The 23,929-nt window shown below is 31.5% G+C and overlaps 1 protein-coding gene and 1 pseudogene across 2 annotated transcripts; one reads left to right on the top strand and one right to left on the bottom strand.

The window, feature by feature from the left end:
- The first annotated feature begins 8,207 nt into the window (after nt 1–8,207).
- Nucleotides 8,208–13,050, top strand: LOC123912798 (methylmalonate-semialdehyde dehydrogenase [acylating], mitochondrial-like). 2 transcript variants are annotated; one of them, XM_045963370.1, is made up of 19 exons: nt 8,208–8,410; nt 8,526–8,623; nt 8,899–8,970; nt 9,079–9,240; nt 9,368–9,446; nt 9,554–9,708; nt 9,917–9,980; nt 10,117–10,196; nt 10,327–10,392; nt 10,501–10,551; nt 10,645–10,796; nt 11,191–11,281; nt 11,434–11,514; nt 11,808–11,885; nt 11,996–12,031; nt 12,250–12,293; nt 12,379–12,457; nt 12,650–12,740; nt 12,847–13,050. In XM_045963370.1, the coding sequence occupies exons 1-19, from the start codon at nt 8,386–8,388 to the stop codon at nt 12,957–12,959; spliced, it is 1,617 nt and encodes a 538-aa protein (XP_045819326.1). In that variant the 5' UTR covers nt 8,208–8,385; the 3' UTR covers nt 12,960–13,050. The 2 variants fall into 2 exon arrangements, with proteins under 2 accessions (XP_045819326.1, XP_045819325.1); XM_045963369.1 differs by having other exon boundaries at nt 8,240–8,410; nt 10,327–10,551.
- A 437-nt stretch (nt 13,051–13,487) lies between these two features.
- Nucleotides 13,488–23,929, bottom strand: part of LOC123912783 — a 73,854-nt pseudogene continuing 63,412 nt past the window's right edge.

The raw sequence follows: 23,929 nt of genomic DNA, 5'->3' as shown, positions 1-23,929 counted from the left end.
ATTGCTCTTTGCATTTGCATCTTATGGGATTGAAGATTTGTACATGCTGGGGCCTTTTGCGAATGATAGTGAAATTTTTAAAGAAAGCAAAGAAACCAAACTTCACAGTAAACACCGTGTGTTTGTTGTGAACTTGTGAGTTTTGTTTATTCTAACTATTCTCTTAGATCATGAGAGTTTCATCTAGTGCCAAAGCTTGCCCATGAGAGCTTGATAAAACTTACAAAAATTTAGCAGAGAATTTAGTAGGATCGCTGCTATATTAGTTAGAAATTCTGGTGTTCAGAGAATTTTTTGTCTTTTTTTTTGCAAAAAGGTGCAGAAAGGAGCACCTTTAAAGTTGATTAACTAAAAAAAAGATAGAACAAAAAGAGAGAAGGGGGACATAAACCAAAACCTTCTCAAAATGAAGAGAATCTATAGTTTGGTAAACCAAACTTGTTTCTATGAAATTGCTCTCTAATTTCCAAAGGCAGATCATTCCACCAGATGGAATTGACAATAGTTAACCCTATGCTAGCTAGGATATCAGCACAATGGTTCCCTTCTCTATAGATACGGGAGACCATAAAATTCATATTTCTAGTCAAATATAAACAATTACTCCACCTATTCCTTAAGGACCAAGGGACGTTGGATATAGACTTAAAAGCTAAAATAACTAACTGAGAATCAAACTCGAGCCACAGGTTGTACCATTGTCTTGAAAAAGCAATCTCAATAGCCTTCATTGCACCAACTAATTCAGCATATAAAGCATTATTAACACCCAAGTTTTCTGCAAAAGCACCAAGAAACTCGGCTGAACTGTTTCGAAAGAGACCACCGCAAGAAGCTAAACCTGGAGTGCCTAAAGCAGCTCCATCTGAATTACACTTCACCCAAAAATGAGTAGGAGGTTGCCATATAATATCTTTAATGGTTGGAGCTTTAGGAGGATGAAGATGAACCTTGAAAGCTTTTAGAATCATGAAGTCCTGCATAGAGGAACGATAAACCAACTTTGTTCTATTACCGGTCAATGAGCTACAAGAAATGATCCAAGCAATAGCCGACTTCCAAGGAATGATTTTGTCATTAAACCTGCCTTGATTCCTTGCGTACCAAATTGCATTCAAAATGTTGATCATTGCAGATTTGATAACAATACTACATTGAGGAGTCCAATTCCTATCACCAAAAAGACTAAATATCTGATAAAGATGAAAAAGTGAAACTAGTGTTGACTATGTTGGTGAACCAGTTCCAAATTCTATTTGCATATAGACAATCAAAGAACAAATGAGGAATAGACTCAGCATAACTAGAACAAAGAGTACACATAGAAGGCAAATTGAAGCCTTTTTCTGTCATCTTGTCATCAGTAGCAATTTTATCATGCATCAATCTCCAAACAAATAATGATTTGGAATGAGGTATGTCTTTAGACCAAATCGACTTAGCCCAACCAAGTTTGTTACCAACAGGAGCTTTAAACAAAAAAGCATCTTTAAGTGAGAGCTCACCAGAAGTTGATTCTTTCCACAATAATTTATCCATTTTGTCTTCAATTGGAATGGTAACTTTTTGTACAATTTGCCTAAGATTAGGAAACGCTAGCTCTAAATCAATAGGCAAATTCCATTGGTAATTAAAGATGAAGTCACTAATTGGAGCATTGAGGGAAGAGTGTAAATGAAGTGGAATTTGCAGTAAATGAACAAGAGGCCTACCACACCAATCATCATTCCAAAAATTCACTTTCTCACCCTTACCAATAAGCCAAACAGAATTCTCAACTACAACATTAAATTCATCTTTGATTCCACTCCAAATAGAAGAAAAAATATGATGTGAGATAGGCTTATTAACTCCCAGCACAATTTTAGATTTGTAGCATCATTCAAACTAGACGTTGATCTAATTCCAAGACCACCCTCAGAAATAGGTCTGCAAACTTTATTCCAAGATACAGTGACTAGTTTCCTTTTGTTTATATCTCCACTCCATATGAAATTTCTGATCCAACCTTCCACAGTTTTAATCAGATTGACTGGCCAAGAATAAATAGACATTGTGTGATTAAGCATACCATAAACCACTGACTGGACTAGCTGCACTCTCCCAGCAATGGATAAGAGTGATGCCTTCCAAGCAGATAATTTAGCCTTAACATTGTCAGCAATAGGTTGAAAATGGCATGATTTTAAAATAACATCAATCCAGTCACAAAATTTTGAGTTAAAACCAAAGGATTTGAGCACTCTCAACAAAAAAACTCCACTCAAGAGTGTCGAAAACCTTAGAGATGTCTATTTTCATGGCCAAGTTATCTCCAAAAGATTTGTTATGCAAAAGATTCACAGCTTCAGAAGCCAGACAAATACAGTCTTTAATCTGTCTACCATGAATGAAGCCACTTGGAATTTTAGGAATGAGAACAATTGTATTGGCATTAAAGTTTGGCATAATCCAACCGGTTGTGAAAAATTCTAAGACTGCATTTGACACGTCAACGTAGAATTTGATAGGAACTAATCATAAATTTTTCCAAATATACAATAATTTAGTGATCTCATTCATAAAATGGCGCACTCATTGAAACTAGGAATCAATTATCAGTTGCTGCATGAGGCGATCATTGAAGGTGTTGTCTTACTTTCATTCTAAGCTTTTTATTTATTGTTCCGTTGAAAATGTCTATATTTGCTTGGAGATTATTCAACAATAGATGATCATCTAAAGAATAATTAACGTTGTCGTGACATTTTAAATATTGATTCCCAAGATTTGTGTTTTTGAATGTGACGTGATGGAAATTGTTAATCACTTATTTTTTTATTGCTCTTTTATGGGCGTGTGTTGTATGATATATGTATGGTTTAAAGACTACCTTAAACCATGCAGATAATGCCAAGCCACAGGGCTCATCTCGGAATTGGATCTGGTACAGTCGTTTTTTCATACAGTCGTTTAATAGCCGTCCAATCACGATCGGACGGTTTAAATAAATACAATCAATATATAATAGTTTAAATCATAACCGTCTGATCTTGATCGAACAATTATAGATATCCTAACTGCACGACTGCACCAAAAAAGCGACTGCACGAAATCCGGATCCCTCATCCCCATCTCCATTCTCTCTGATCACTCTGAGTCCTTGCCCTGCATATTTTTGGCACATGTTGCCACCACTAATAATATGACTGCAAATGTGTATATATTTCTTACATTTTTTTACAACTTGGCGTTGACGTTTACAAAGTAGTAGTACTACCACCAAATACTCACCCGTTCCTAATTATAAGCACCCTTTCAAAGAAAAAATTTGTTCTTATATATAAGCCATTTTCAATTCCCTAGACACATTTATTATTACTTTTCCAAACATAACCCTACTTTGCATTGAAATACATAAAGTTAAGTACAAATACATTTTTTCACAAAGGACAATATAGTAATTGTAATATCCAAATAGTATACATTTATTACACTACTAATTTTTTATAATAAGCGTGAAAAATTGCCAAGCGGATTATATTAAGGGACGAAGGGAGTATTGACAACTTCATTTCTAAAAAAAATTAATATTGAATTAAATATAAAAGTTATTAAGTTTAATTGGTATACACCGATTGGTAACAAAATGTTGTATACATTCATAAAAAAAATTAAAGGTGACAATTTTTAACAAGAGTTTAATTGATATGCACCGACGGTGTAAAATAGTTTTGCACAATCGTCTAATAAAAAACCATTATTTTGCCATGTCATATCAAGAAAGTGGGATGGAGTGAGGTGATGTGGCGGAAAACATAGTTGGTATTGATTGACAGTGTAAAATTATTTTACACCGTCGGTGCATATCAATTAAATCCTTTTAACAATATTATTTAATGATGATTTTTCTTACCAATATTTTGACCAATGCTTTTTGGTGTTTGCATCGACCAATACTTTTAAATGATGAATACAATATAAATATGCATACACACAATTATGTTATGAAAATTCTTTATGCGTCCTTGTTGGAACATAAAATTGGTTCTTATCCATTAGTCAAAAAAAAAAAAGGGTTCTTATCCTACTGTTTTTATTTTATTTTATTTTATATTTTATATAATATTATCCTCTACCATTTCATACGTGTGCAAGTTATTACGTTACTTGAGTAGTCATTGTTATTTATTTTTTTTATTAGGGTGCATGTTAATTATTCTCTTTATTTGGTAAAAAAATAAGTTAGTTAATAGCGGATAAATTTATAATGAATAACTTATAAGTTAGTTTTTAACTTATAGTGAATAATTAAGTTAATTGATTTAATTTATAGTGTTTGGTAAAATTAGCGGTTGAACTAGCTTATATAAGTATAAAATGCTTTTTGTCAAAAAAATAGTATGAAATGATATAAAAAAATGATATGTTTAATTAATATTTAAAGTAAGATGGTAGGGTAAAATTGGAAGAACAATAGTATGTTATAAACTTATAAACTACTTGAAATAACGTTTAAAAAATAAGCCATTAATTAATAAAATAAGCTATAAGCTCAAAAAATCTAACATTACCAAATAGAGCCCATTGATCAATAAGTTAAATTTTTTATTTCTTTTAAATAAAAATTTAAATAATTAAAACATTTTAACATTTTAATTTATTTAAAAATTTACATGAGACAATAACTTTAATAAAATAAATTGGACCAAACTTATATACAGTTCAATATACACAGTTCAATATACACAGTTCTTCCTGTGCTAGATATATGGGGGAAAATTATTTTTATTTAAAAACAATTTTCTTTTTCTTTTTTTTTTAATTAAAAAATATAAATAACTACCTTTTTGTGAGAGGAACAGGAAAAACTGTATCTAAAAAAATGCATATAAATTTTGTCCAAATAAATTTATAGGTTAAATAAATTTTACATAAAAAGTACAACAATTTCACTTATATTTTAACAATATTTTACGACATTAAATTTTCTACCTTAATATAATGACAAACTTAAATGTCAGACATCTGTGCGAATGCACGAGTATTTTACTAGTTTTTTTTTTTGTTGGTACAAGTATTTTGCTAGTTAGCCATACAGAAAAGTATTTGTTAGGACAAAAAGATTAGGAATGGAAGAATTATTAATTAAAAATTAAAAAATAATTAAATTAAATATTTTTTGTTACTATCAATCAAATCTTTTACTAGTAAAAGGAAGGTTGAGTTGCTCATAAACAAGCATTGTGATGATGTGGCACCTCTAAGAAAACTTCAATTATTTGATAAAAAAAAAAAAAAAAAACTCCACTTATAAATATTTAATTTAATTAAATTTTTCATAAGAATGAATTGCACAAAACATGTTTTTATATTATTTATAATTTTCCACTATCATAATCATACCATTAAGTATTTTCCACCATTACATTTCCTTAACCTTAGAGCTTCTTGCAAATGTAACCAACATAGAGTAATAAAAGAAATATTGCTTAATTTTCAGTTTCACTCTAACCTTTATAACCACCACTTATCACATTTTTTTTCATATTTGTTCTATACATTTGACACTTGCAATGGTACTCATGAGATCATATACATCTTCAGGTTGTACACTATGTCTACTATTGATAGCAATCTCAGCAAGATATGTAGACATTTTTTCAATATACCTTTGTTCATTTGTCTTTTATAGTAAACTTAATTATTGTACATTCTTTTGTTCTTTTGTTACTTTTATATTCATTTATTCTTTAATGTCATGAAGGGAAAACATGATTGATTGCTCATGTTCGGAATGTTCAGAAGATTTGAAGGAGAACTTAGGTGAGTTTTGTCAATCCCTTGAATAATTTTCTAACTTATCAGCTACACTCAAAACAATGTCAACAAGTAAGTAGATCACTTTTTTACCAACTTTTTATCTATTGTGTTTTTAAGTTTACATATTTGTTGTTTTTATATATGAACACATAGATGAAGGCATATGGTTTTATGGACAACCTCACCATTAACACTAATATTCATTGCAATTAATTATTGTACATTATTTTGTTCTTTTGTTACTTTTATATTCATTTATTCTTTAATGTCATGAAGAGAAAACATGATTGATTGTTCATGTTCGAAATGTGAGGAAGATTTGAAGGAGAACTTAAGTGAGTTTTGTCAATCCCTTGAATAATTTTCTAACTTATCAGCTACACTCAAAACAATGTCAACAAGTAAGTAGATCACCTTTTACCAACTTTTTATCTATTGTGTTTTTAAGTTTACATATTTGTTGTTTTTATATATGAACACATAGACGAAGACATATGGTTTTATGGACAACCTCCCCATTAACACTAATATTCATTGCAATTTCATGTTTTTCAATCGTTATCAGTGTTATGAAGAATGATATGTTGCTGATTGGAAAATGGTGTATGTATTGGTGCAAGTCAAGTATAATTTTTAATTTAGTTTTATATGTATAGTCCCATTCAATTTTTTTTTACATAATTGTTATATATTATTACTGTAATTTTTATTAAATATATGACTAATCTTTACTTTTTTTTATTCATTGCTAGCAACATCTCTATTTAATTTTAGGTACAAGTAAAATTCTAAACACGGAACTCAAGAGTCGTCCCCAAGAATTTTGATTATGTTAAAGCAAGCATAATCAAATTTATCCATCACTCATTCCACGAATTAGTTAATCAACACTCCTTTTTCTATTTAATTTCATTTATAGAATAACAAATTTAGTCAAAAAAATATTTTTATTTATTTATTTATTTATAAAAATAATAAAAGGTTCAAATTGATGAAAGGTCAATGAAAAGTCGTAAGTTACAAACTATTTATATTTTATTAAAATATCAATTGTTTACATTTTTTATTAATATAGTATAGGAAAAAAGTAGTTGAAAAATTGCACAAGTGAAAAAAAAATGATAAAAAAAAAATATAGAATAAATTTTAATAATAAATAAAGCTCAGCTCAACAAAGTCAATATATCAGCACAAGACAAGCATGACTACCTCTAACATACAAAAGTAAAAAAACAACGGTAAGAAAAAAAAAAGTAAGAAAGCAAAGCAAGTTGCGACTATACTTCCACGATGCATAAAAAGAAAATTAAGTTCTCATACTATTACACTATTATAATAAAATATAATGCACCTCTTCAAACTTATGAATATTAACAGATATTCACTAAAAATTATATTAATTGTCCTTAATATAAACAAATCTACTATGTAGGTTAATATTAAACAAAATCTTTTTTTTTTTAAATAACCTTGTTATTTTTAATATAGATTTATACTAGATATAAACATGTTACTATATTTAAAATATTAACAATCATTTAATTATATATGATTATACTTATCATAATTATTATTTTTATTGATAAAAAATATTTTAAATGTGTGTTTTAATCAAACCCATAAAATGAAAGAAAATAGCAAATCCTCTATAAAAAAGAGTACTGCATTCTAATAAGCATTACTAAATTAAATTGAAAATCCAAACAAAAAATTATTAAATAAAAAAATTAAAACCAAAATGAGCGGAGAAAAACCTCATGGAAAAAAAACCAAACAATAGACCAAAAAAATCGAGACTAATAAAATCGGGATAAAATTTCACCAAGTGAATAATTGATAAGAAACTTCAAGAGAACGAGAGGGAGGTAAGTAGATAAGTTATTTGACATCTTAAATTGTATAGAAGGGAGTAAACAGTAATGTTGCTATTTGATAGGTAATTTTCAGAACACGAGATCACGTGATAAAAAATGTCAAAACCACCACACTTCTTAGTTCAACATTACTCATGAACAATATTTTCACCAAGTATAAGTATGTATGACCTCTAACTCTTATTGAAAATAAATAAATAAGGAATACATTAAAAATAAAAAAGCAAAGTGATTTGTGACTAAAATTGTAACTCATATAATGAAAACTAAGATTTTATACGATGACACAATTAAAATAAAATATGATGCATCATTTCAATAAACATTATTTTAATTTTGAACAACTTTTTTGTTTTTTACACATATATAATATTGAATATAACCATATCGTAAAAAGTATTTAACAATGTATTTTAATCGAACGTGTGATTATACTTATCACAATTATTATTTTTAATTATGTATTTTAATCGAACCCGTGCAACTCACGGGTTTACCCTAGTTAAATTGAAACGAATGCATTGCCCTGTCAATTGATTTGTCCTTTCATTTATTTCTTATGTAATAAGTACCGAAACAACTTCGGATTATGATTAGTTGATTACACTGAGTGTATGCTGACTCAGTTTCTCGTCTTTGCTTCCAAACTCTAACATAACATCCTTAATTTCTTCAAACTCAATTCCTAGTACCACTCCACCATACGAGGATGTCGCAGCTTTCCATTCAACGAGGTAAGTGTACAAATCACTTCTTTTTCTTACACCCAGATAGATGATGATCGATCAAATACTTGAAATTTTGATTTTGATTAAGAAAAAATTGATTTTTTTTTTATTGGGTTTGCAGCAAAGAAGTTGAAGTTTTTGATGCCTCAGATCTCTGCTTTGGGAAGTTACCATTTCTCAACAGCGGCTCAATCATCTTCCATTAAACCCAATGCTCCGGTAAGTTCAACATTCATGTGATTCTTTTTTCTCATTCATTTTATTGTTTTTCTTCTTGTTTATAGCAAATTAATTCATAAAACTATATGTTAGATCATAATTTGTTATTAAGGTGTTTTACTATTTGCTTTTGATCATGATTTTATTTTATATTAATAAAAAATTTCAGGGTCGAAATTGACAATTACATAATTCAGTTATGCATGCTATCAGACTCATAACCATAAGCATTTTAATGAGTTTTTGTTGACCTTCTTTTGATTGTGTTCTATCAGAGAGTTCCAAATCTTATTGGGGGAAGGTTTCTTGAGTCAAAATCATCATCTTTCATCGATGTTATAAACCCGGTAAGTGATTTTTCTTTTATACCGAGTTTATTGTTGTATCTCTTTATTTTTATTTTTTTGATGTTTTGAGAAATGTAGACTTCTAATATTTCTCGAATCTGATCATAGGCAACACAAGAAGTTGTTTCACAAGTTCCATTGACTACAGATGAAGAGTTTAAAGCTGCTGTATCTGCAGCAAAGAAGGCATTTCCATCATGGCGTAACACTCCAGTTACGACACGCCAGCGTGTTATGTTGAAATTCCAGGAGCTCATACGCAGAGATATGGTGAGGCATATCACAACATTCTAGACGATGTGTTGCATTATTTTGTGATCAATAGATCATAGACATCCATGCTATCATGCTTACTGTTAAAAGTTTTCATCATATTTCAACTTTGTAATTGTTTTAGGATAAACTTGCTCTAAATGTGACCACCGAACAAGGAAAGACGCTGAAGGATGCACAAGGAGATGTATTTCGTGGTTTAGGTTGGTCTTTATAATACGTTGCTTGATAACATTTTGTAGTGAGATCGTAATTATGCTCATAATTTTGGAAATTTGATTCCTTGAATACTTAAATTTATATTATGTAGAGGTGGTGGAACATGCTTGTGGGATGGGAACTCTACAAATGGGAGAGTATGTTTCGAATGTATCACATGGAGTCGACACATACAGCGTTAGAGAACCAATTGGTGTTTGTGCTGGTATTTGCCCTTTCAATTTTCCTGCAATGATTCCGTTGTGGGTAAGCAGTTTTCTACCTTTGGGGTTGGCTGTTGAATTGATATTTTTCCTTTTGTAATTTAGCTCACCTTTATTTGTGGTCATCTCATTCAGAAACATTTAGCTAGAACAACTTTGGCTTGTCGCTATCCATATTATGTTATTTCTCACAGGAATGTGTTGTATTGTATTGGACATGATAATAAATTCTGAATGTATATTATTTGCAGATGTTCCCTGTGGCTGTTACCTGTGGCAATACCTTTGTTTTAAAACCATCGGAGAAAGACCCAGGTGATGATTCATACTTACTTTAGTCATCACATGGTGTAGAGAAATGCATTTGTTTGTAGTTTGATGTTATATTGTTACTCCCAATCACCCTGTGGAATAAGGCTCGGTTGATATTTGAATTTGTTGTTTTCTCCAGGTGCTTCTTTAATGCTTGCAGAATTGGCATTGGAGGCTGGTTTGCCTGAGGGTGTCTTAAATGTGGTTCATGGAACCCATGTATGCCATTACTCCTTTTTTAATTTAACTTTTGTTGTTCACCTTGTCACTATATGATGTATTAAGAAAGAAATAATTGTACTTTGTTTTTCTTGTGGTTTGATGTCCTTTATTATACAATTGGTGACAGGATATTGTGAATGCCATTTGTGATGATGACGATATCAAAGCCATATCATTTGTTGGTTCTAATGTTGTAAGTAATCTAATACCTGGTTTTTTCACTCCGTTGATTTTTTGTGATCTTATAATCTATTTTCTCTCTAGTGTATACATTTATTTGATGTTCTTATTTGTATTAAAGGCTGGAATGCACATATATTCAAGAGCAGCAGCTAAAGGAAAACGTGTTCAGGTAGGTGCATTTCGTTTTTCCTCCTTTTAGTGAAAATTTTGGTCCATGTAATGATATCAAGTTTGGCAATTAATAAACAACTGTGGTTTGCAGTCTAATATGGGTGCCAAAAATCATGCAATAGTCATGCCAGATGCAAATGTCGATGCTACTATAAATGCTTTAATTGCTGCTGGTTTTGGAGCTGCTGGACAGAGGTGCATGGCTCTCAGCACAGTTGTTTTTGTAGGAGGCTCACAACAATGGTATCATACGTCATTCTGTTTTGACTGGTTTCTGTTTATCAGGACTTCTTGATGGCTTTTTTTTTTTTGCTTGAGCAATTTAAAGCTCCTCCCAAATGTAGAGTTTTTTGCATTTTTGGATAATCACAAGTGGTGAATATTTTATCGTAATTTCCATATCAGTATAAACAATAAGTTATGTTCTTCCATTTCAAAAAAAAAAACTCAAAAGATTGTCTAGAGATAATCGCGTTCAGTATTTCAAAATTGGACTACCTTGTTTGTAATGCAGGTGTCTTAGTGTGCAGTTAGTTTCATTGATTTTAACTTTCTTATCTTTTGGCCTAGAAAATTTGATTTTGATTATGAACTTGAAGTTTTTAAATAATTGCACCCCTCAACAATATTTGTGTAGGGAAGCTAAAATCATAGAACGTGCCAAAGCTCTTAAAGTAAATGCAGGAACTGAACCTGATACAGATCTTGGTCCGGTTATCAGCAAACAGGTTAGCTTATGATTCTTCACTTACTTTTTCCATGGTGGATTTTAGCTAAAAATTTCAATAACAAATAACAAATCTCCAGTGTGTCATTCAAGAAGTACTGCTGTGGCTATTTAGCTATTTATGTTTCCTAAATATTCTTCCTGTCTTCACAGGCAAAGGAGCGAGTGAAAACATTAGTTCAATCTGGGGTTGAAAGTGGTGCCAAACTACTTCTTGATGGAAGGAATATAGTGGTAGTTATTACACCCTTAACTGCCTTTTTCAACTGTCTTATTATATTCTTTTTAAGCATTTTATTGCTTACCATTTGATTCTTTTTAAGCTCAACTTCTTGTGAACTGAAAAATACTGGGAAGATAAATTAAAACTTTGAATGGATATATCTCTTTTTAATAACCTTGTTAAAGTTCCAAGGTTGTCACGCTAAATAGCATATATGAAGCAAAAATACCCAAATGCATTAAATAAATGGTTTTGCGTAACTCTTAAAAGATTGCTTATCAATTCATACGTGCATGATAAATAGGTCCCAGGATATGAATCTGGCAATTTTGTTGGGCCAACCATCTTATCAAATATCAGTACCGATATGGAGTGCTACAAGGTATTTTCTTACCAATCTCCAATCTCAATGTGTCTAATAAAAGCTTTTCTTCCGAATAGAGAGCTGATGTTTTATATTGAACTTAACTATCTTTCACATTGTACACGCAGGAGGAAATTTTTGGCCCAGTTCTTCTTTTCATGGAGGTGTGTCAGTTTATTTCATCGTTGGTAGTTAGAATCTATAACATTTTCACAAAAATATAGTTTTGGGAAAATATTTCCTGATTAGAAACAATTAACTCCTTGATGGTTAATTATTTCTATGCTGATTTTTTTTCCACCTCAGACACATTTATCTTTCTTTTTTCGTTGCATTTTGACTATGCTAATACAGTGTTTTTCTGTTTTGTTTTTATCTTCAGGCTGATAGCTTGGAAGAGGCTCTAGACATTATCAACAAAAACAAGTATTTATTTAACAAGCCGCAGTTGTCATTGCCTTTTGTTAAACTGCTATATATTTATTTCTTATTACTCTAACCTTTCCAACAGGTATGGAAACGGTGCTTCTATATTTACTACTTCTGGCGTTGCTGCAAGGAAATTTCAGACCGAGATTGAGGCAGGGCAGGTAAATATTATATTTACTATTTCTTGGATATTAATAAATAATGCTGATAAATTTCAACCAGTATATGCATTAGGAGATGTTATTTATCAACCAATCATATTGCACTTTAACACGGACAAGATTCTGTCGCCAAATAGAAAAATGTATTATATAGTTAATTGATAGTGATACTGATTATGGATCTTGAACCAGGTTGGGATCAATGTTCCTATTCCAGTTCCTTTGCCATTTTTCTCATTTACCGGTAACAAGGCATCATTTGCTGGCGATCTCAATTTCTACGGTATTGTCGTTTCTCCAAAATCTGGCTCGTCTGCAATCAACCATTTATCACTTATAGTGTAAACGTGTTTGATTTGAACTTGATATTATGCATTTTTGAATTGCAGGCAAGGCAGGGGTTAACTTTTTTACACAGATCAAAACAATAACTCAACAGTGGAAGGATTCGGTAGGCGGTAGCAAGGTTAACTTGGCAATGCCAACCTCTCAAAAATCTTGATTGCCAGAGAGTCCTGTGTATAATTTTTTTCTTTTTTTGGAAGCTTTGTACTCTTCAATAAAATGTCATAGTTCCATCTCTTGTTTGTACATTTTCCTTATTTATTTTTTTCTGCTTTTGATCCCCAAATCCTTCTCTTGTGTCCATGTGACTATTATTTTCTAAAATGAGGGTATATATTTTAGGAGACGAATCCATTGATATTATATCCATCCACATAAAATTGTTCTATAAACTGCTTCAGGTTTACCTTGAAAGCTGACCTAAAAATAACTAAACTTGAAAACTTTTAGAAGATAGCATTTTCTAAATTCACTTTTAAAATATACTATTATCAGACATAACTCAACTTTTACTTAATCTCTTTTTAAATTTAATAATTTTAATGTTAACACATCTTGTGCTAAAGAGATTTTTTATATATTTATCTCATTTTGGCTTTTTCAAAAAAATAATTTTAATGTTAATTTTAACAAAATTAATTCTACAAAAATCTCAAACAAAAACAACTAATTGCAATGACTGACATTTATCACAGTGAATCAACATAGACCATATATTATTTAATAACACCATTATTTAGAACAAAATATTACTTAGTAAACTAATCTTATGATTATCGTCAAGATCAACAAGTGTTTTACATCATGACATCGATATATGATCATAACCAAAAACACAAGAATGAACGTAACCAGAAGACATCAACGCAAAATAAAGTTTCAAAGACAGTTTGGATTTTGATGTGGCAACCTAGGAGTTGGAATAAAATACGGGAACTCTGGTTGGCGTGACCATGATCCCTCTGGTCCATAATATGGAAATGGAACGCTTATTGGAGATGGTGTTGGTCCTCTGAAAGGTGTTGTTCCACTATGATATGGAAATGGAAATCCTGGTGGAGATGACATTGGTCTTCCAAAAGGTGTTGGTCCCCTGACAGCTTGTGTAGAAGGCGTGGCTCCTATGATATGAAAATTGAAATTCTGTGGTTTTTGCACCTTATGATCCATCACTACTGTTCCCTTCAACCCTTTGTTAACAATACCATCTCCATTCTTAACATTGGAATTTAACATATCGCTAAAATTCTTCTGTTTCACCTCCACTTTGGGTAGATAGATTTGCAGCTTCTGCGGAGCAGGTTGCTTCTTTGCTTTCAAAGCTGCTTCACAAGCAGCCTTGTGTTTCCTCCCATTAAAGTGGGAATTCAAGAGATTCTCACTTGTAGTTGTGAACAAACACAAAGCACATGTCCACTCTTTCTGCACTTCCTTTAGTGTAGAAGTAGAACTCTGAGGAACCTCTCCACCAACTGTGTCGCTCTCTGCTCTCCCTTTGGTTTCCACTGTGGCTGATGATGCAGTTTGACTTGGCCCAATTTTCGGCATGATAAGAATATCCTGCCACATCCAGATATTAGCATAGAGACTAAGTACTTCATGCAAGCGGACCCAATATAATCGGAAGAATACACATTTTTTTGAACATTTTCAACATATACTACGGTCTACGGTTAATGGTTATTACTCGTGTTCGTGCAGACAAGAGAGAGGATAATTCAATCTGAAGACCTACACTTCAGACAAGTGTGGTATCATTAAATGTACTTGAAAGCCTAAATCTTTCACAAATGACCTCTTAGTATGCCACAAGCCTAACATTTAATTTGTCCTTGGGAGATTTCTATTTTGAGTGAATATATGAATGAAGCCTTACTTGCTCAGTTGAAGGAGTGTCTTTTTTCTCAATAGCCTCCAAATCTTTGATGTCTTTGTGTTCTGTTTGGAGTCTTTCTCCATTTGTCTGCACAAGAAGCTCACTCATTAAGTATTCTAAATGTCACCATGAGAATGAGACATGCAACATTGACACATACAAGAACTATATTAATTTCACAACACTTAACATAAAAAATTTACCTTTAGTATTTCCTTATTATCAGTAGCTATGGGTTGGTTTTTCACTTCTGCATCCATTTGCTTCTGCAGAGCAGTCCTGTGTCTCTTCCCATTAAGGTGCATAGTCATGCTTTTCTCGCATGTAATTGTTAACAAACATAAGTCACAAGTCCACTGTTTCTGCACTTCCTTCTGTGTGGAAGCAGAACTTTGAGGAACCTCTCCACCAGTTTTGTCACTCTCTGCTGTTCCTTTGGTCTCCACCATGGCTGAATCTAATGATGCATTTTGACTTGGCTCAATTTTAGGCATGACAGGAATATCCTGCAACATCCAAATATTAGCATAGAGATTAAGCACTTCATGCAACCGTCCCAACATAATTGGAATAATACACTTTTCTTGAACATTTTCAATATATAAATATGGTTAATGGCTAATACTAATGCATACAAGGGAAGAGGATAATTCAATATGAAGAACTATACTTCAAACAAGTGTGATATCCTTAAATGTACTGGAAAGCCTAAACCTTTCACAAATGACCTCTTAGCATGCCATAAGTCTAAAAATTTAATTTGTCCTTCGGGGGATTTCTATTTTGAGTGAAATATGAATGAAACCTTACTTGCTTGGTTTCATGAATTTCTTTTTTCCCAACAGCCTCAAAGTCTTTTACGTCTTTGTGTTCTGTTTGGAGTCTTTCTCCATTTGTCTGCACAAAAAGATCACTCATATCATGTTCTTTTAATTTTTTGAAATATCCAATATATCAAAATATAGACTTAGCCCTCGAAAATCCAATTCACAAACAAAGCCTAAATGTCACCATGAGATTGAGACAAGTAGAATTGACTCATACAAGAACTTGTAACAAGAACTATATTAATTTCACAACACTTAAAATCAAAACTTTACCTTTAGCATTTCTTTATTACCAGTAGCTATGATTTCATTTCTCACCTCTGCATCCTTTTGCTTCTGCAAAGAAGCCCTGTGTTTCTTTCCACTGAGGTGGGAATTCCAGATGCTCTCGCTCAGTGCTGTTACCAAACATAAAGCACAAGTCCACTCTTTCTGCACTTCCTTCTTTGTAGAAGTAGAACTCTGAGGAACCTCTCCACCAGCTATGTCACTATCTTCTGTTCCTTTGGTTTCAACTGTGGCAGATAATGCCTGTGGACTTGGCTCAATTATAGGCATGACAGGAATATCCTGCAACATCCAAATGTTAGTATAGAGACCAAGTACTTCATGCAAGCCGACCCAATATAATTGGGAAAATACACATTTTCTGAAATTTTCAATATAAAACTATGGTTATTATTCATGCATACAATTGAGAAAATAAATTATGTTGTTTTCATTGCCTACAAATAGCAAACTTCAGAATTGCTCAGCCATTTCACTCACATTTGTCACCATCTGTTTCCCATATAGTTTCATTTTTCCTTGCTATCAAAAGAAAAGAAGAAACTAAAGAACACTATAGTAAAATATCCACTATTCAGAACAAACAGTAACAATCATTGTAGAATTAATGAAAACTTTGAAAAGTACAAGAAAAAACATAAGATGATACAACTAGTTCACACAGTTCAAAGAATGTCATATGAGTGGATATACATTGTATACAACCAACATGGCAATCATTTAAATAGGAGATTGTGACTATATTTTAGTTTTAGATGAAAATGCAGAAACACCTCAAATAGAAGTACAGTAAGTCTAAAATCACAACAAAAATCATGTCAACAACGAAACAATTTTTATGCATTGCAAGTCTAAACCTTTCAAAAATAACCTCTTAGAAAGCCTCAAGCCTAAAATATTTATTTGTCATTGGGAGATTTCTACTTGGAGTAAATTTGAATGAAGTCTTACTTGCTTGGTAACAAGAATTTCTTGTTTCTCTATAGCCTCCAAATTTTTGATATCTTTTTGCTCAATTTGGAATCTTTCTTCTCCATTTGTCTGCAAAAGACCAAGCTCCCTCATTAAGTATGTCACCATGAGACTAGGACAGGTAGACTTGACTCATCCAATAACTTGTAACAACAACTATATTAATGTCACAACTGACTTAACAACAAAACTTTTACCTTTAGCATTTCTTTATCATCAGTAACTATGATTTCATTTGTCACTTCTGCATCAGGCCTACACATTGTCTTCTACAATAGGAAAAAATAAGAATTAGCTAAAAATTTCAATTTTGTGCAGATATAAACATTTCACATACACACACATACTTCCCTATATACATTGTGTTCTTCCGTAGGATAAAAGAAGAATTGGCTAAAATTTCCAATTGCCAATGCAGATATACAAACATATCACATATACATACATGCTTCCCATTGTTCGAGAGTTTTAGTATTTGGACATTTAGCTATAATTACCTTGCTAGCAATGAGTTTCTCTAAGGCTTCAGTTCCATTCTCTTTCATATATCTCTCTGCATGCATTAAAAAGTTATCTTTATCAAAAAACCACTTCCTCCAGTAGTTATTATTTAACCTCCAAGTGACTATTTGCAATTTCATGGTGCGAATAAGGTTATTATAAACATAAGAAGCTCGTCCAAAGTCCGGTGTGGTGAGCCAGATGATGAACACTAGCTTAATGTACATCCAGAGCTGAAACCTGATATGAATCATGGGGATGAAGTAGTTAAAACTCTGCCAATTGGTTTTAAAAAAGAAACAAATCAAAAGGGAGTCATTTATTTTCATCAACTAAAATGGCAACTGTTTTGAAGCCTAGAGGGAATTTCATGCCCTAATTTTCAATTACAAATTTGGCATTTAGAAAGTGCATTGATTAATCTTTTAAGTTCAATTAGGTACTGATTCTCAATGAAAAAAAATGAACTCGGTCAATTCTTAGTGCGTCACCGTGGTTTTAATTGAGTGTGGCGGAATCGTGGTATGCTACCGTGGTTTTATCAAACTCAGCCAATTAGGGGTGAGAATATGTCAAATCAATCGACAGGGGCCTATAAAGTAAACTATCCTAAGTCAGACTAGACTTTGAGAGCTTCTTTTCTCACCCCTCACATGTACTTCTGATGGGTAAATCTGGGAAAAAAAAAATCATTTCTTGTCTTCCGGATGGTTAAACATCAAAATTAAGCTTAATTCCATTAGCTTATTAGCTCGTTAGTCTTTTAAAGATATGAAATAAGTCTTTAAGTAGGCTAGCAAGTCATACCAGACCTTTTTAAAAAGTCAGACCCTAGCCTAAAAATAAAGCTTATGACATGTAACAAGCCAAACTTAAGCATTGAATTTTTTTTACTAGCTCAGTCTTGGGGTCTTGCAAAGCCTGGCTCGACCTAGCTTATTCTCTGCCCCTACCGTCGTTTCATTCATACACTATACTTATTGTAAGGGTAAATATGTATTTAATCCCTATAAAATTTCAGATTTTGAGGGCAAAGAATTTACCATGGTAGAAGACTCATAAAAGCATACTCAAAGAGGTAAATTAATGAAAGAAGTATCCAATATGAGATCAAATGCTTAGTTTCTTCATAGGAATCAGTCTCGATTGCTTGTACGGAAGCACACCTATCCAAAAATCACAATCACAACAAAAAAAAAAGTCAAACAATAATCTAAAAGGTAGCAACTTTTTCAAACCCATATATCAAGAACTTACATAGGATACACCAGAGCAAGAAGAGGCCTACAAAATAGAAGGAGGGTAATGTTGATTAGCATGCATTGAAACAGAGGTGAAAAGGATCAACAAGAACAAAACCTTTCTACTAGTTTATACATGAAGCTAATAATGTGAAGATATATTACTTCCTCGAGTCACTATTATAAACAAAAAAACACCATTGTTTAGGTTAATCGAAAAAATATGTATCTAGTCAATAATTTAACTGTGGTCCTCCCTTTGCCAATCACCATCAAACTGACTATTGTAAGCGTTTTTTTCAAAAAAAAAAAAAAAAAAAAAAGAAGAAGGATGATTTGCATACCATGCGACATGATGAAGGGATTTGAAAGGCATTATTACGAGAAACCATGAAGAAGCCATATTTGAAGGTCTGAGTAGTAAATGGCTATTGCATTAGCATGAGTAGCGAAGCGATCATGTAAAAGGAAAATAAAAAGTAAAGTCGGTCGTTGTGAGTGAGTAAAATAATGAAGTTGGCAGGTGGAATGTACTAGGAAGTTGAAGCAACTAGCTAGGGAAGGAACAACATGACCTTTTCTGAATTGGGCTGATTAAACAACGACTAATAAAATAAAATTTTCCTTCTATATTAAGGTTCCATCTTTTGCTAAAAAAAATGACGAATTCTTACTACACGCTTATTCCTAAAGAAGAAATGACAAATTTTATAAGATTGAATAAAAAAATGAATTATTTTATAGTGAAGGAATTGCTATGTTTAGTGTGTGACTCGTTGGTTTTTTTGAGAGTGGTTAAAGGTGATACACTTAAAAATATGCTATTTATTTAGTTAATTTACTATTATATTTTATATGTTTTAATTTCGATTTCGAAATTTTATTATATAAATAGTTACTTATTTTTCGTATTTTAAATAAACAGATAAAAAGTGCAAGAATTGAAGAAAGGAGCAAAAATGGACTAAAAATGAGCAAAAACAGACGAAAAAGGCTACACAAGTGCAGCTCATAAGGACCACACCTGCATGGTCCAACATACAAGTTACACGTGTGCACCACCCCCTCAAAAGATATTTTCTCTCCGGGCCCCCATGTATCTTTTATACCCCCAATATTCCAATTTTGCCCTTGATAAAAACTTCGGTTCGCAGAAACCGAAGTTTTTTCTAGTTCAAATTCAGGGAAATTTCGGTTAACAGAAACCGAATTTTGTTTTCAAGGCAAAAAAAATTCGATTCGTAGAAACCGAAGTTTTTATTGAAAGGCAAAAAAGTAAAATCCAGAGGGTAAAAAAGAAAATATCCCCTCAAAATACTTGTGCTGCCCAGCACAAGCTTAATTGTTAAGAAAAAAAGAAAAGAAATGGGCCTCGCCCAATAGCTGTTGCCGTCACATGTCTTGGAGAAAAGCAAAATCATCCTAATGGCCATCAATGATCAAACGGTGCAGATTGCACCCGAGCAAAAGTCCCACATCGCTCAAGTATTTTGTTTTGTCTAAGTTGTAATAGTATAAATAGGTCCTTTTTCCATTCATTCATGGACACCAACATATAACCCTTGACTTGGAGAATTGAGAATTAGGCTTAGTACCACAAGGTTTTCTTCTCTAAAGTTGAGAGTTTAGTATAATTTTATTCTCCGTTGAGAATTTAATAAGTTTTTTTTATTTCCTACCGTTACGCTGTCAGAATTCGTACTTGAGATTTCTTTTTATTTCAGGTTTTTATTTTATGGTCTTATTTATTTTTTTCTTTATTTTATTGCTTTTATTTTATGCTTTTAATTTTTGTTTTTATTTTTATTATGTCTATTTATTTGCTTATTTTATTTTTATGTCTTTAGTTTTAGTTATGTCTAGCTAAATTTAGCGTTGCTAGGATGTGTAGTTAGTAGCTAATAGGGGTTCGGTAGTTAATTCGTGCTTAATAGTTTTCAACCACCAGTTTTAAATAAATACGTTTTCAAATAATTCGTCACGAGAGTGAGGATTGTTTTAAAGGCAATAAACCAACATTGACGAGAGTTGAGGTTTAGGGTCGGATAGTTAAAACTGATCATTAGTTCTAAAGTCCGCGAGAGTTATTTAGGATTAATGAGTTTTATATTGATTTTCAAAGGTACTTATATAGGTAAGTGAGCGCGTGAGAGCTGAGCATTTATTTTATCTAAGTATAACGCTAGTCAAGATTTGCGAGAGCTGAGATTAGTGTTTTTAAATCAAATATAATTCTTGAAAACTGGCGACTGTTTTATTTTCTTAAGCAGTTTTTAATTAAACGTTGACCATAATTCGTCACGAGAGTGAGAATTAATTAAAGTAAAAATCAATAGAGCGAGAGCGTGAGATTTCTACTAGATAGTAAAAACTGAACATTAAATCTAATTCGCAACGAGAGTTGGGATTAGAGTTAATTAAATTATATTGCTTTTCAAAGAGTATTTTATTAGCGGGTGTGAGGACGAGAGTTAAGCACCACCTTTATAATTTATAATACTAGTCAAGATTTGCGAGAGCTGAGATTGGTACTTTTAAATCAATATAGTTTCGAAAATTTAACAGTTTGTCTAGCGCGAATTAAGCATTGAACCCTCTGAAGCAACTAATAGCACGTCCTAGCAATATTTTATTTACATATAAAAAATATAAAAAATATTTATTTTTCTTATTTTAATTAATTATTCAATTAATCAAAATCCTTTAAATCATTAGCCTTAGATTTACAAAGCAACACTAGAATACGGTAGGTCGATTATTAGCCTTAGATTTACAAAGCAACACTAGAATACGGTAGGTCGATTATTGGTCATTTGAGTTCGATATCTTTTAAAACTACACGACACGACTGTATACTTGCAGTCACGTTGTCGCGTCCGATCATTAGGTCAAACATGCAAAAAGGGTTTTGCTGAGTTTTTCTAATTTATTGAGGAAAATTTTGTTTTGGAAATACAAATTGTTACCTGGCTTCGTCAATCTAATAGTACACTTACTTGTTTATAGATTATTTTTTTTTGGTAAGTAATTTGTTTATCTAAACATTTGTTTCTTACTACTTCCGTCACTAATTATAATAAGACATTATTATCTAACCACGTACGATAATGCACAATTTTTATCACTAATATCTTTAATTGTTTATTAGTAAAAATTATAAAAATTTAATATTTTGAAAATACTCATCAAAACAAATTGAACAAGATCTTATATGCTACAAATATTTACATTTATATATTATTAAAAAAATACGATCAAAACAAGGTAAATAAAAAATACATTTTTGTCAAATAGAATCTTATAATTAGATACGGGGTATTAAAGATACAGTTTAGAAATATATTTTGCCTTTATAAGTTTATAGGACAAAAAAAACTCTTTGGTAAATATTTTTAAAAGAGTTTATAGTTTTTTTTACTAACTCATAGCTTATTTTTTAGACGCTATTTTAAGTAGCTTATAATTTTTTCTTTCAATTATATCTTTGACGTCTTACTTAAACAAAAATTAAATATTAACTAAACATATTTTTTTTATGTCATTTCATACTAAAAGATAGTTCAACCGCTAATTTTACCGAACACTACAAATTCAATCAGCTAATTTATTCGTTATATATAAGTTAAGAGTTAGCTTATAAGATATTCACTATAAACTAATCCGTTGTAAATTAGCTTATTCGCTATACTCATATTAATATGATGGCCTATTTTTGTTTTGTTAAATATATTTAACTAATAAATTATATAAATTCAACAAAATAAAACTATTTTAAAATATTCAAAAATATATATATGGGCTAGCGCGGCCCGACCCAATTATTATTGGCCCATATGGGATAATGGGCCGAGCATTTCATTTTATTTTTTTCCCTTTTATTCTTTTTTTTTACATGACTTTGATATATTAATTTTTATTTGGGCTACATGAACTTGGACCAAAAAGACCCAATTTCATTTGGGCTAGGGTTTTTGAGGCCCGATCCATCCAAATCCATATGTAATGGGCCGACCTGTTAGAGAAGGTAAAGAGAAGAGAGAGTTTTAACAGAATTGTAATGTAATAAACTTTCTCATTGTTTATTTCAGTTTCATTGAGTGGTTACAATTGAGAGTGAGTCACTCTTATACACTAATTTATGATCCCTTCTAAAGTTCCTCAGCTCCTGCTTTCCCATGATTATGGAAGAGAAGAATCTCTGCCTCTCTCTGATTAGCGATAGGGGCGGGCTGTCAGTCAAGCCAACAAAGTGATGGGAGTGAGACGCCCAAATGTGGTTAGTCTTATCTATTAGACTTAACACACCTTTACATTAGGCTTAAGTTATTCTTAACTATAGTTAATACAAGTAAACTATATACACTTACACGACCCATTAGCTCGGGTCATTTTTTACACTCTAGTTACCCACACACAGAATATAATCCAAACTCTAATCATGCCGATTTTGAGGAATGAGTTTGACTTGAACCAGCCCTATCCATTCAGCGACATTAATTTAATTTTAATACTACTAGTTTGTTATTTAGTTTTGTTGAACCATCCCTTCCAAACTCTGATGGTGTCTTCTGATGACGCTCTAGCCTTCAAATCATCATTGATGTCACTGTGTTCTGTTTGGAGCATTTATCCGAGCTTCATCAATTATTCTAAATGTAAATGTCACCATAAGTCATTTGAGACTTTAGCATGTTTTAACTCCCTATAAAATCATTTAAACTCGCATGTTTTCACCTATCGATTCAAAAACTTAATTTTTTTAAAGTCAATTCAAAAGTTCAATTTTTTTTCTTTTCGAAAATTCAAAAGTCCAATTTTATCATATTAGTAATAAATACAATATATTTTTTTTAAATAATAATATACCCTCTCTATTTTTTTTTATATGCAAAAATTCATGGTTGGGTAAGTTGGATAATCGATTATCTGGTCTAAATTATAGACCAAATACATCAATTATTCACTGATCCTAAAAAACGAATTTTTGCTTATAAAATGGGACGGAGAAACAGAGGGAGTAGTATTAAGAGTTAGACATGTTTTTATGCATGTGTGCGAGAAAAAAATACAAAAAGAATAGATGAAAACAAGTGAGAAACAAAAAAAAAAGTAATTATATTTTGATAAAATAATATAATATTGCAATTTTTATACGATTATTTAAATACAATATATTTTTTAGATAGACGAAATGACCTCCACCTAGCAATTTCGATATCTCTGTCAGTTGAGCTAAGATTTATGGACAATTAAATATATTTGTGGCATTTAGATATAATGTTATTTGATAAGCAATAGATAATTTTTTTTAAGATACATAAAAAAAGATACATAATATAATAGGGGTTTCGTAAAAATAAAACAATAATGATTATACAATCACTTTGTCTTTAAATGATATATAATATTCAATCTCACATGA

This window comes from Trifolium pratense, linkage group LG3 (assembly GCF_020283565.1).
Source record: "Trifolium pratense cultivar HEN17-A07 linkage group LG3, ARS_RC_1.1, whole genome shotgun sequence".
Classification (NCBI taxonomy): Eukaryota; Viridiplantae; Streptophyta; class Magnoliopsida; order Fabales; family Fabaceae; genus Trifolium; species Trifolium pratense.
Note: the sequence above shows the minus strand (reverse complement) of the source record. Positions and strands in the feature narration are given on the sequence as shown.

Excerpts from the sequence above, each read along its gene's own strand:
- LOC123912798 (XM_045963369.1), top strand. The coding sequence starts at position 8,386 with ATGTCGCAGCTTTCCATTCAACGAG. Across the intron at positions 8,624-8,898 it reads CCATTAAACCCAATGCTCCG|AGAGTTCCAAATCTTATTGG; the intron begins GTAAGTTCAACA and ends GTGTTCTATCAG. Across the intron at positions 11,282-11,433 it reads GTCCGGTTATCAGCAAACAG|GCAAAGGAGCGAGTGAAAAC; the intron begins GTTAGCTTATGA and ends CTGTCTTCACAG.